Source organism: Triplophysa rosa, linkage group LG17, assembly GCF_024868665.1.
Source record: "Triplophysa rosa linkage group LG17, Trosa_1v2, whole genome shotgun sequence".
Lineage (NCBI taxonomy): Eukaryota > Metazoa > Chordata > Actinopteri > Cypriniformes > Nemacheilidae > Triplophysa > Triplophysa rosa.
Window position 1 is genome coordinate 9,719,867 of NC_079906.1, and position 12,737 is coordinate 9,732,603.

The following is a 12,737-nucleotide window of genomic DNA, read 5'->3' on the forward strand; positions in this document are numbered from 1 at the left end:
ATAAAATGTCTTATTTATATCGTGTTTTTATTAGACTATCGTGTTTTTGGTGTGTTTTATCGTGTTAGCTGCATTTTTAGAGTTACTATGGCTTAAATCAAAACAAACCAACGGTGTCAGGGCCCGGTCTCGAACTCGGGTCTCCGGTGTGAGAAACAGTATTTCCCGACTAAGTAACAGGGAATGTTTTGAACACCGAATATGAGGCACACACGACAATGCTTGAATAGGGGTTTTAATTAACCAAAAGGGAGGAAAGTTCTCCAAGCAGAAAAATATAACTCCACAAATAAACAAGGTAAATTCAAAACAGGTAATCCACAAACGGGAGATAAACAGATATCACAGCGCCACTAGAATAGGGCTATAACGTGCACATTTAGAGCGAGGCACTGAGGGAAAACTAGTGGTATAAATATGCTCGTTGAAGCGAGGCACAGGTGCAAACAATGATAGAGTCCAGAGATAGAATAAAGTCCAATGGGGGCCTCTAGTGGCCAGGAGCCGGCCAACTGATGACAAACTGCAGTTTGATTGACGATGGAAACAGCAACTGTAATAAGCAATCGTTGTCATTGTATAGCACCATCATTAATACACCATATAACTGTCTGATCAGCTCACTTCAGCACCTCTGTTTGGCAGCAGCACGTTGAGATCACTAATAATAAACATGGCAAATGCGGAATTATGATCTCTATCAAATCCATCCCTGGAAATCATTTATTAATACTTTTGTTCACAGAGTGTGGTTAATGTAAGCAGAATTAGAAATGAGTACAATTGTTTCACTTCTGTACATCACACCTAAAATTGGATTTGTAAATAATTGCATTTATATCCACTGATAAGGTCTATTAAATCAGTTTAAGGGAAATATTTTCCAATATCCAATACCATGAAACAAAGATTTTCATCTATCCTAAGGCGTGCATTAAAGCAACGGTTGCACAATTAGAATGGTGGTAAAATTATCGATGTTGCTTTGGCAGAAAAATTGTGACGGTTTAATAAACATCATCGCTGTCTTCTTGGTTTTTATCCAGTTTTTGAGAATGACGGAATGCCCGTCACTCCTACATCAGTAACCTGCGGTGAGAATAAAGGATATTATGTGTCAGTTATGATGTCACCCCGTGATGTCACCTTATGTGTTATGTCATCTTAAATATGCAGCCAGCCACAGGCTGTTTGGCCAGTGAATCTTCATCCATGTCTCTATACGCTGTGGTGGTGACGTGCAGATCAGCGTGATCCTTCCCACCTAAACAACGTGAGGCGGTCTTCTCCTGGCAGTTTCACTGACTGCAGTCGGGTGCCTGAAAGAAGTCTGTTAACTTTAAGTGTTGGCCAAAAGTCATTCAGATAAAGATGGCCGTTTTAAAGCCTTTATTCCAATAAATGGTCTCAAAATGTAATTTTAGTGTGGTTCATTTTTCTCCAGCGACACAAACACACATGACAAAGGCTTTTACAATCTCATACACCTGTTTGTGGGTGAATGCGCAAATGTCTTCTTCCATTGTAGCAGGCGACCCACGGATGTCCTCCGGGTCTATGCACATGCCGTCTGGTACATCTTCATCGGGCTCTACCCAGTAAACCCCTCTGCAGTCAGCTTAATTACACACACACACACACACACAGAAAAATAAATACAGTATGGACAGCCGGTCTGGATGTGGTAGTCATGTACGGCAGGGTGTTGATGTGGAAAAAAGATGCGGTGATCCAGTGACCAGTCCAAACTGTCGGAGATGTCCACCTGGTCTGAATGATGAACGGTCAGGATACAGAGACCCCTGTTTCCTCTCCACCACGGCCGGCGGCAGGTCTATTCCCATGGTACAAAGCAAACCCTTATGCACTGTATTATTGTAAAGCCACCCAAATATACTGTATTTTCTGAGTATATACCTGCAAAGAACCTCCCAGCTGTTTTACTTTTCCATCACTGAAGCGAGCGTTGGCCTTTTCCTTGTCCAGCTGAGCAGCTGTTGTAATGGAGTGCATGACCCGGTCAACAAACGCAAAGCACATCCCCTCCTCGATGACGTAACCGTCTGCCTTTCGCACCACAGATCCTACAGGTTTCTCCGTGAAAGTAAAAACACACAATGCTATTCTCGCAGGAGCTTTTATCTCACAAAACACTGACAAACTTTCTGATGCCTCACCTGTAGTGATACTCTCCTCATGACCAGTGAGAGAACTCCACCAGCTGACCCACCAAAGACAGAGTCTTTTTCATCCCAGACGGGACTCTTGCCAAATTCATTCTTTTCTGTGATCACACACTCCACTTTAATGGACGACTTGACCTGAGAAACACAGTTCAAATTCATGTGATTTTACTGCACCCTGAAACAACGTGTGCTTGCATAAACTGCTTAAGTTTATGGACAAGAGTCCAAAAGTCGCTGCTGATCGTTCAGATGGATTTAATGGTTATAATGGGAACTATATTAGCTTTCGCATTTGGGGTGAGTCTTTACTGGTGTTGTGTTGGATTCTATTGGTGACATCACATCACATCACATCACAAGTGTAATCGGTTTTACTTACGCCCACACTGAGTCTCGAATCGGCCATCGGTACGGCACCGTAGAGAAGCGCTCGCGGCCTTTACCTGCACACACAGCTCTCACTAACCGATGGCCTCCGTTACACGTGAATCACGCAATGAGATCTTTTCATCTAAAACGGGGTTTTGTAGTTTGCATCGGTGGATCCTGTCGCTCAACGCGTCCATCCTTAACATTTTAATGTTGTTTAGACATTTCAACGTCGTGCGTTGCACTCTGAACCCGAGTGTCTTTGATTTGATTGGTCACGCTCGGCTCTGTAACTCCCGCTTACATTTGATTGGTCACCTTATTTTGACATGGCAGTCAAACACGACACACACGACAATATATCCTTATTTTGAGATGGCTGAGATGTAAAACTGTTTGCGGCACCTAAATACAGATAGGGTGTTGCTAAAAGGGATACAGCTACGGCCGGAAGTGGTGCAAAATCTCGCCATATAATTCCAATAAATTACATTAGCTAACGCCTACACCAACCCCAACCCTAAACCTAACCTTACAATAATAAAAAATCTAAATCAACTGTTTTTAGCGTGACAAAAAATATACGGTATTGAAGTGCGCATGCCCAGCGGAGGTAGCCGTATCCCTTCTAGTCAAAACCATACAGATAGGGTTTGGGGCATTACTTCACACATTTTATTACACGCCACAGAAAAACAGAAGAGAGAAGAGAGTCAATTGAGTGGGTCTCAAGGCGAATGCACATGCAAAAGCATATTATGTAGAGAAACAAATATGTAAAGTTACACATTTACACGATAACGTTATTTTTTAACATTTGACAATACGATCTGTACAAATAAACCCATATGACTGCTTCCATTGTGTTACGTCTAATCTTTAGCATTACCACGTTCAGTAGGTGACGTCACGTGCTTCGGCTCGATCACACCTGCACTCTTGAAGCGACGGCAACATGCTGAAGTATCAGAGTCGGCATTAAAAGCCTTACCCGTGAATCCATTTGTGTGTGAGGGCTTCCAACAATGTAAAGTGGTTCTTAATCAAACACAATGATGTATATAATACAAACAATCTATAAATAATTAAAATATTGCTTGGACTGCAGTTGGAGCATTGCCATTGGCTGTTGTTTTTGAATAATTAATGAGTAAGGTCTGTCACAGTAGATCTTGGCGATGTTCATGCTAGTCATTTATAAATATCATTGTGTTTCGAGTTCCGTTTTGAACAAAAGTGTGTATAATAAGTTTTCTGTCTGACTCACGTTCTCAACGTTAAACGTTAATGTAAATTTGCCACCTACCGTCACCGAAAGTAGCGGCGCTGATGTGCAGTATAAATAGCAGTCGCGCAAGTAGTTGTTTTTGTCAGGCCAGAGAGCGTCGCCTTGACCAAGCCACTCTCTGCGCCTGGCTAGCTGATGTCGTCGGTGCATCAGTTTCTTGCAAGTGTGTAAAAGACAAAAACGAATGTGTCATCTATACTGATTATCTATATAAAAAACCTCCTCATCTATACTGATATGTGGTGATATTTATATAAATCTTAGTGAGTCGTTCCGAATATCTTTTGGTATATATATATATATATATTCTACTATTATATGCTCATTCAATGACAAAACAGATTGTCCCAAACATAACTCAGCTGCGCCTTCGTTTTTACTCATGCTATATGTGTTTTGTGAGCCGCATGCACGTGCATGACCTTGAACCTGATCATTGTTCTTTCGAATAAGTTATTGACAAATAATCGATTAATCATTAACATCTCTACCTCTCAGTAAACCTGTACTTCTGTCATGACAACTCTTGGAGGGTTTAGCATGGTAGTGGCATTTATTAAGGGTGCTCCAATTGATCGGTCGCCGATCATTATCAGCCGATAATCACTTTAAATAGCTTGATCGGCGATCTCTATAATGGCCGATCAAAAGAGCCGATCAAATGACACAAAACGTGTAGACCACAGGTGTTTTCAACTGCCGCGCTGTGCTGTGCAGACCGAGCACTCAGCTGTGGATTACCTGTCATTCCTTTTTGTTACAGTCTGAAATAAACTGATACCCGTACACACTGCAGATAAATTTGGTTTACTAGACTGATAATGTTGTAGAAAAATATCAGTCTTGTAGTTCAAAAAATCTCTCAGACAAGGAAGGTCCGGGTGTCACGGAGTTAACTTTATTTGCTCGAGTCAAACAAAGTGAGATGTTCCAAGTCATCTAAAAACCAAGTGATTTCAGTCTACAGTTATAGTGAAACTTCTGAAAGGTGGACCTTTCTAAAACCAATCAGGTAGATTCCCGTTATCTCTTATTTTTATTAACCAATTGTTGATTTTCTGCCACCAATATATCCCAGGCAACAAGGTGCGTATTTATTCATGGTAGGCTGGCTATTACCTCATTTTTTAAATATATTTTATATATCCTCGCCCACCACAATTATGTCATGGTCATCATGACCTGTTTCCTTTTCTTCACCTCCTTCTCTTGTCTTTATCTGTGGCAAAACTGTGGCCTTGCTCAATGTAGATTGTAGTCATAGTAACGGGACGGAACATGCCCAGATTTGGTCATACTGTAGGGTTGGGGCCGGAAAAAGTCCCCAGATTTCATAAACACTGCCAGACATCAAAAACACAGCTGTGCAGGGTGCTTTTCAGAATCTCATACAAATGTGTTTAAAACGAAGAGCAATACATAGTGAATAATGATCAAAAACATAAAGACATATCATGAAATTCCTCCATAATAACTACATTCTACTTTCAAATTAACCCCTGAAAAATTACAGCGACTCAAAACGAAAAATGCCGCGTTCGTCACCGGAAATTACGAAAGCAAGCATCAGTGTGCACGGAATCTAGACATTAACGTTAATAGCGCTGTCAATATGGATATTTCCTTTCAACAAACATTGTTTCGCTTTATAAGACCTTTGTTAAGACCACAGACAAGCAGTTCTATGATCGATGGAGGCACTTTTTGGACCTTCAAAAAGTCAATACCATCCACTCCCATTCTACCGCTTGGAAGTAAAATGATACTTGGGATTATAACAACGACTGGATTGTTCTTCCAGAAGAAAATCATATTTGTTTAGGATGCCTTGAGGGTGAGTAAAACACGGGGAAATTTTGATTCAGGGGTGAAATATGCTTTTAACCTAATATGTAAAGATCCTGAAATCCAAGAACCTGAAAAGTTATTTTCCATATTTTAAGTTAGTTCACTGTGTGCTGCTTGAGCTCATATGTAACACATCCTGTTTAGTGTTGTTTCTGCCCACGCATCAACCAGGGGGAGCGGAAGAAGGAGCATGCCCACATGTCAAAACGTCAAAGAGCACTACGTTCGCGAAGTTCAGCTGTGTTTATTTGTTCACTGCATTTCGGTGAGGAATTTTACATACACGGTGGATAAAACACTGGATTTGGAGATTGTTTAAAACTGATAGATGGTTCGCCAACAATCCCAAAGTGCAGGAGGTCGTCTGTTTTCTGAAATAATCATATAGCTTATCTGTCTTTTATAAACGTGATCAAACTAAAGTCTATTCGAAGATACAAAGTATGCAATACTACTCTATAGGTACTCAAGATTAATATGAGATTGGCAGAAACAGCGTGTGTTACGTCCTCTTTAAAGCCCAGCTAGGTCACCAACTTTGCCAACACATCCATCCATAGGCGCTGATTTATGTTTATGCTCAAAAGCCACCCCTACACCCAACCTCCCTTCAACCTATCCCCACCCCCCTCTGCAATGCCACGCATCCCCTTTTTCTTTTTTCACTCACATAATACAGCAAAAACCTATAGCAATGATTTACGATACTGTATAAAGCTATTGTAAAGCTGTAGAGAAAGATTGTCCTCCATCAGAACATTAATGCAAGTCTGCTAAACTAATACTAATAAATACACAGACATGAACTTCAATCAACTGTTAATGAAATGAAACAACATTGTCAAATGACAGCAAACATATGTTCAACCTGTCCATCATCAACATAATAACAGAATAACAAGATCTGATATGATTTGATGTCATACACCAACAGATATGTGCAGCACCGCACAAGGTTGGACACACCAAATACACTGACGTAGAGTTTTATATGAAATTCTATGGGTGCTCGAGCCCCCAAACACCCACGGGATAGGCACCGAGTATGCACAGTAGCTGAAGCGATCTTAAAAAAAAAGTTTTACAGCAATTTAGGTTATGAGATGTCAGGTTGAATTGTTGGTCGGAAATATGCTATTTTATTGAAATTTGCGCCAGCGATTTCAGAAATATCCACCTCCCCCATTCAAGCAGATAGTACTGTGGTCTTGCTAAGGCTACCAGGAGGCGTTGGAAACATGGCCGCAGAGTGGTATGACTTCTGACAGGACATTTTGCTTTTATTGACCAAAACAAATTAAATTTAGATTTGGCTATTAAGAATGCCCGTCTTTTCACAGGATTGCTGAGGATTTGTTTTTAAGAATTTAAAGTTCATTCAAAAATGAAAATTCTGTCATCATTTACTCACCCTCAGGTTGTTTAAAACCTATATAAATTTCTATGTTCTGTTAAACACAAAGAAAGATATTTTTAAGAATGTTAGTAATTTCTAGTTCTGTGACATCCTACAATATTTTTTTCCTACTATGGTAGCTGATATTTTTTAGTTCTGTTGAACCCAAAGTGAGATATTTTGAAGAATTTAGGAACCCAAACAGTACTGGGGCACATTTGACTACCATTTACTATTCCATTTTTACTACTATTGCAGTCAATGATGTCACAGAATTGAACATTTATACAGGTATGAAATGACATGAGGGTGAGCAAATGACGACAGAATTTCAATTTTTGGGTGAACTATCACTTTAAATACAGTTGTGCACTTCACTCAATATCCATCAGGTGGCGCAGAACCTACTGGAACAATATACTGTAGTGTAGTGTATCACAAAACAAAGCCACAAACAGCCTAGGCCAGAATGTTCTGTAACACTTAAAAGTTAAGTAATTATTCTTTAATCGATTTTTAAATATGTTCACAGATTATTACGTCACATATTTAACGTAGCATCTACATTAGTCTCAGCTTCAGATGTCACACCCACGGACCGTTGGCTAACATTTTGAAGTTACCTTCCTGTTTAATTGTATCATAAATCAGTATTTGTACTTCTCCAGTATGTGGTTATCCTGACAGTAGGATTTATAAAAGTTATGCCAATGCTTTATCCAGTTGTTTAAGATAGGGCTATTTTATAAAATGAACAACGTGTCTAACTAGTGCATTACAACTTTAGATGCTTGTACATGCAAGTGCAACAGAGATAAATAAATAAATGTAAATCACTGATAATGTGATTATCATTATCAAAAATACTGTCTTAAACAGCCTGGCCAAATGACAGAAAAAAATATTATCCACGGTTACTAAATGTGTGGATATTATAGCCACTATCCAAAACGTAAATGCAAAAAAATAGTTTTTCTGAACTTCCAAATAATTTAATAATTCAGATTTGATCATTTTATTTTAAATAGCCAACAAGATGACGGAGACTCAAAAATATTAGAGGCTTCTGATTTGTCTTAAACGTTCATTCGTTGTATAAATGGCTAGGCTACGCGAGATATGTGGCTACGCGAGACTACGCACATACTGACTAGCCACATCTGTAGATGTGGGAATTCAGGACTGGACATCTGTGTGAGGAGGGAACACTGGAAGGTTCTCTGGGTCAAGATGGAAAGGTTGTCAAACTAAAAATATGGAGGGAACCCTAGAAACACATGTAAACCAATCTTTGTAAACCAACACAGCTCACTAACAATTCTATATCTGATCAGCATGTCTTACTGTAGGCTTAGTAAAATGTTACTGCAATGAAACAGTTGAAGACTTAGAAGTTCACAGCCTCCTAGAGATCACATTATCATCAATAAAGTATTATAAGACAGTTGCACATTCAGGCTGGTATCGAAATGTTTTCTTTTTACTTCTGTGATGTTACCAACACTCTAGACTCTCTAGACAGAACATTTAACGCTGACACAATCTGACAGAACCTCACCTGATGTGCACGGGCTGGTTTAGGTCTGATGTTTACTGAGGTGGTAGATGAGAGGAAAACAAAATGGACCCTCTGGCTTGAAAGTTATTCATAGAGGATTGTAAACTGAAAATGTTGAATCTGCAAACATTTAAGCACAAGGAAATTGTATATAAAACATATTTTACTCTACCAACGACCAAAGCTAAACCTAATACTATAAATGTTAAAACTAACCTATTGCAGTGTGCCAAATGACAAACATTACTGACAGGTGCTGCAGCAGATGTGTAAATCATTACCATCCACCGGCTTTACATAACCAATCCAAGAACTCTAGTTACTGCTCATAAGATGTTGAACTGATGAATTTAAGACATATTGTGTTTCCCAACTTGTATGTATAAGGGTGGAACGCAGTATGGAGGGTTCTTAGGGTCGAGAGTTCTCCATATAGGATGGAAGGGTTGTAAGACAAAAAATATGGTCGGAAACCTAGAAACACAAGAAAATTTTGTTAATGCTCATTTTGCAAACATTTAAACATCAGGAAATTGCTGTCTATAAAAAAGGATATTTTACTGTACCAACGACCACAGCTAAACCTAATACTATAAATGTTAAACTAACCTATTAATTAACATTCATTTCGAGAATACATTTCCCCTAAACAGACTATTAATAGCACTGTTATCTTTACATGTTGCCTTAATATGAACATTTCAATTGTACATACGAATTAATGTACTGATCCACTACTGTTATCACCAGTGTGCCAAATGACAAACATTACTGACAGGTGCTGCAGCAGACGTGTAAATCATTACCATCCACCGGCTTTACATAACCAATCCAAGAACTCTAGTTACTCATTAGATGTGAACTGATGAATTTAAGACATATTGTGTCATGTTTCCCGTACCTCTCGGTGAACCTGTAGACGTCGATCAACTTTTTCTCCCAACGTTTACTGTTGTGCATCCGGATCATCTCTTTAATCATCGTCACCCTCACGTCTCTACGTGCCTCCTCTGAAGATTCGGCAAGCTTGATGAGCTTCATCTCTGCCTCGTCTCTGTAAGGGAGGAACAACATCTTTGTAAACCAACTCAGCTCTCTAACAATGATGTATATGATCAGCATGTCATACTCACTAGAAGATTAAAGAGTAAAATGTTACTGCAATGAAGCAATTAATGATTTGGAAGTTTCTACCTGCACCATTTAGACAAGGTGGGCCAGAAAGACGAATTATCTGGTGAACCAAAGCCTTCACTCTATTCTGAAGACCATTCTCCATCACAGCCTCCTAGAGATCACATTATCATCAATAAATGCACACATGTATTAAGACGGTTGCACTATTAAGACTGTTTTCTTCTGACTTTTGTAATAATACAAACACTCTAAACTCTGTAGAAAGCATATTTAAAGCTGACACAAGCTGACAGAGCCTCACCTGGTGTGCACGGGCTGGTTCTGCCATGTCGTCTGTAAATAAAAAGGTCAGAATAGAGTGAAGGATCGTCTTTGTTCATTTGAGATTCAGTGACAGGGGTGGTAAACACGTCAATAACAGTAAAACTTACTTTTCACTCACCAGCTAATCTAATGCACCACTGTCCATGCAACTTAATCCTGAAATGTGCATATACTAAGCATTACATGTTTTTAAACTAACGTTACGTTTATGCATATTTGGTTCACACGAGCTTCCCAATGTATATTTTAAAGGCTGCAGCCAAAGGTTACAAAGTCACACAATGGTTTTTGCCAAAAACGTTCATAATGGTCTATTTTAATCCTTCACATTTGTTTTAGTTTAAACCACATCAGCACACGTTAAGTTAGTTGAAAAGCACTCTGTTCAGTCAGTGTTTTTATACAAATACTCTCGGATTGGCTGCTGTTAACGTCAACGAAAAACATGGCAACGATGCTTCAACGATATAAATAAGGATTTAAGAGCATCGACAGTACCACTCTGAAATTAAAAGGAGTAAAATAAAATGTATTAACTTACAAATTTCGCTGGTCAGTTTGGGTCCGGTAGACAGAGCTCTGGCGTTCATTACACGGACTGGATAACTGCCAGCGTAAGACACTGAGTGTGTACACACGACAACGGAATTCATGACTAAAAATATGTCTAAATCTCGCGAAGAAAAAGCCGTGAAAGATGCACTGACCACCATGAACTCTCACAAAAACGCCGCTACAACCGCCGAGTCGTAAACTGACTAACGCCCGTTTGGAACTCGATGACGTAATAAGGCAACACGTCACAGTTATTCGTAAGAACTCATGTTAAGCCGTTTGTAAACGGGGGTGTAAAGAATACTGACAATTATACTCAAGTAAACATAGTTATTGCCAAGAAATCTGTAAGAAATCTGAGGTTGAGAAAACTTTTAATGAAACAAAGTTTATTGCAACAAAACTTACTAAACTTCTGGGCCAAATGTAAAAAAAACGCATAATAATGTGCATCATATCACTGTCCTGTCACCCTCTCTCCATAAAGGGATAGGCCTACTTCACCGAAAAAGGAAATTTCTGTCACCTTCAAGTTGTTCCAAATGTGTATAAATATATTTGTTATCAACACAGAGAATAATATTTGGAATACGGCTTATAACCAAACAGATCTCAACTCCCATTGACTCCCATCGTAGGAAAAACTACTTTATCATTTTTTTCTTCTGTTGAACACAAAAGACATTTTGAAGAATGTACGACAGCAAACAGTTCTGGGGCACTTTTGAGTACCATTGTATTGTTTTTTTTCCTACTATGGTAGTCAATGGGTGTTGAGATCTGTTTGGTTATGAGCATTATTCGAACATTTCTATCTGTGGTCATCAGAACAAAGAAATTTATACATATTTGGAACAACTCTAAGGTGAGTAAATGATGACCAAATTTTCATCTTTGGGTGAAGTATCCCTTTAAAGCAGAGAGAACTGGAAAAATGAAAAAAATAGTGGCGTTCTACCGTATTTAAATGTTATAACGAATTGTTAACTTATGAAAGTATAATTTCAAATACAGTAGAATAACATTTCTATATACCACTGCTGTGGTGCCGCAGTGTACAGCATCTGCTAAATTGAACTATTCTCATTTTTCCATTTCTCTCTGCTTAGAGTTCTTCCTGTGAAACGTGAAAGTCACGCATACATATAGCCCCTTCAGTTGGTGGCAGACTTGCTTTCATTGCGAGTTTCAATGTGCGAATAGTGGTATTGAAAGACAAAACATCTGTAATAGCATAGCATTTAAAGATAAAATATTTATTTTGTAAATAATATTGAAAGTTACACATACATTTCAAGTCTAAAAGTGGTTTCAAGTGCTTTAAAATGTCTGGTTATGTTTAGCAAGCAATCTCATAGAAACAGCTAATAGGGCGATCTTCAAATGAACTAAATGAAGAAAATAACGCTTTTGTATAAGCCGTTTTAAAAAAGCAAAATCTGAATTCATACAGACAGAAGGAGTGTTTTGCATACAATGACTATATTAGTCAGTTCTAAATGCACATTTGTTCTTCTGCGTTTTGCTATACAGTAGCGTTCTCATTTCGGCTTTCTTATTTGGGAAGCAACTTGTTTCTTGCAAGAAAATGATCAATATAATATTCTGTTGAAGTTCCTCATGCCTCTTGCTTTATTTTGATGTGTACGCATGCTGATTGGCATTTAGTTAATTCCCCAAGGCCACAAGCCATAAAAAGCTTTATCCTTATCTTGTTGACATTACAAATATTTCACTTAAAACAAAAACAAACTTCTGAGAGTTGTGTAACCTGAATGTCACAGTTAAGTTGTATAACTTGTTGATGGCTGTTAGTGTATGCTCACTGATGAGAATTCTCTTATTTTTTTTTCAAAATCACTTGCAGCTACACACTTTTCATCCATATACTGTGTGTTTTAAGTGTTATGATTTTTAAGATAATCTTAAAAATGTGTTTCAGTGTATTTTCAATGGCATAGCAACAGTGCATAGATGTCAAATACTGTACATTATTTTTATAGTTTAATACAATTTTTATTATAGATATTTTAATATACAGTATGTTATACTGTCATACATACATACATACATAGT

At 38.4% G+C, this 12,737-nt stretch overlaps 1 protein-coding gene across 2 annotated transcripts; it reads right to left on the bottom strand.

Annotated features, from left to right (window-relative positions):
• Window positions 1-1,056: 1,056 nt before the first annotated feature.
• On the bottom strand, window positions 1,057-10,107 carry LOC130568380 (regucalcin-like). 2 transcript variants are annotated; one of them, XR_008964692.1, is made up of 8 exons: window positions 10,084-10,107; window positions 9,840-9,933; window positions 9,547-9,699; window positions 8,862-9,119; window positions 8,646-8,765; window positions 2,178-2,321; window positions 1,918-2,094; window positions 1,624-1,834 (listed from the first exon to the last, which is right to left on the bottom strand). XR_008964692.1 is itself a non-coding variant. In XM_057357206.1 (5 exons), exons 1-4 carry the CDS (start codon window positions 2,590-2,592, stop codon window positions 1,592-1,594), a joined length of 591 nt encoding a protein of 196 aa, XP_057213189.1. In that variant the 5' UTR covers window positions 2,593-2,672; the 3' UTR covers window positions 1,057-1,319; window positions 1,488-1,591. The 2 variants fall into 2 exon arrangements, 1 of the variants encoding a protein (XP_057213189.1); XM_057357206.1 differs by lacking the exons at window positions 8,646-8,765; window positions 8,862-9,119; window positions 9,547-9,699; window positions 9,840-9,933; window positions 10,084-10,107 and adding exons at window positions 1,057-1,319; window positions 2,566-2,672 and having other exon boundaries at window positions 1,488-1,834.
• Window positions 10,108-12,737: the final 2,630 nt, after the last annotated feature.

Bases quoted from the DNA above. Each gene is read 5' to 3' on its own strand.
- LOC130568380 (XM_057357206.1), bottom strand. From the start codon at position 2,592: ATGGCCGATTCGAGACTCAGTGTGGGC. The intron at 2,095-2,177 runs GTGAGGCATCAG...ACTTTCACGGAG, and splicing joins TGAGGAGAGTATCACTACAG to AAACCTGTAGGATCTGTGGT. The intron at 1,835-1,917 runs GTATATACTCAG...CCATGGGAATAG, and splicing joins AGCTGGGAGGTTCTTTGCAG to ACCTGCCGCCGGCCGTGGTG.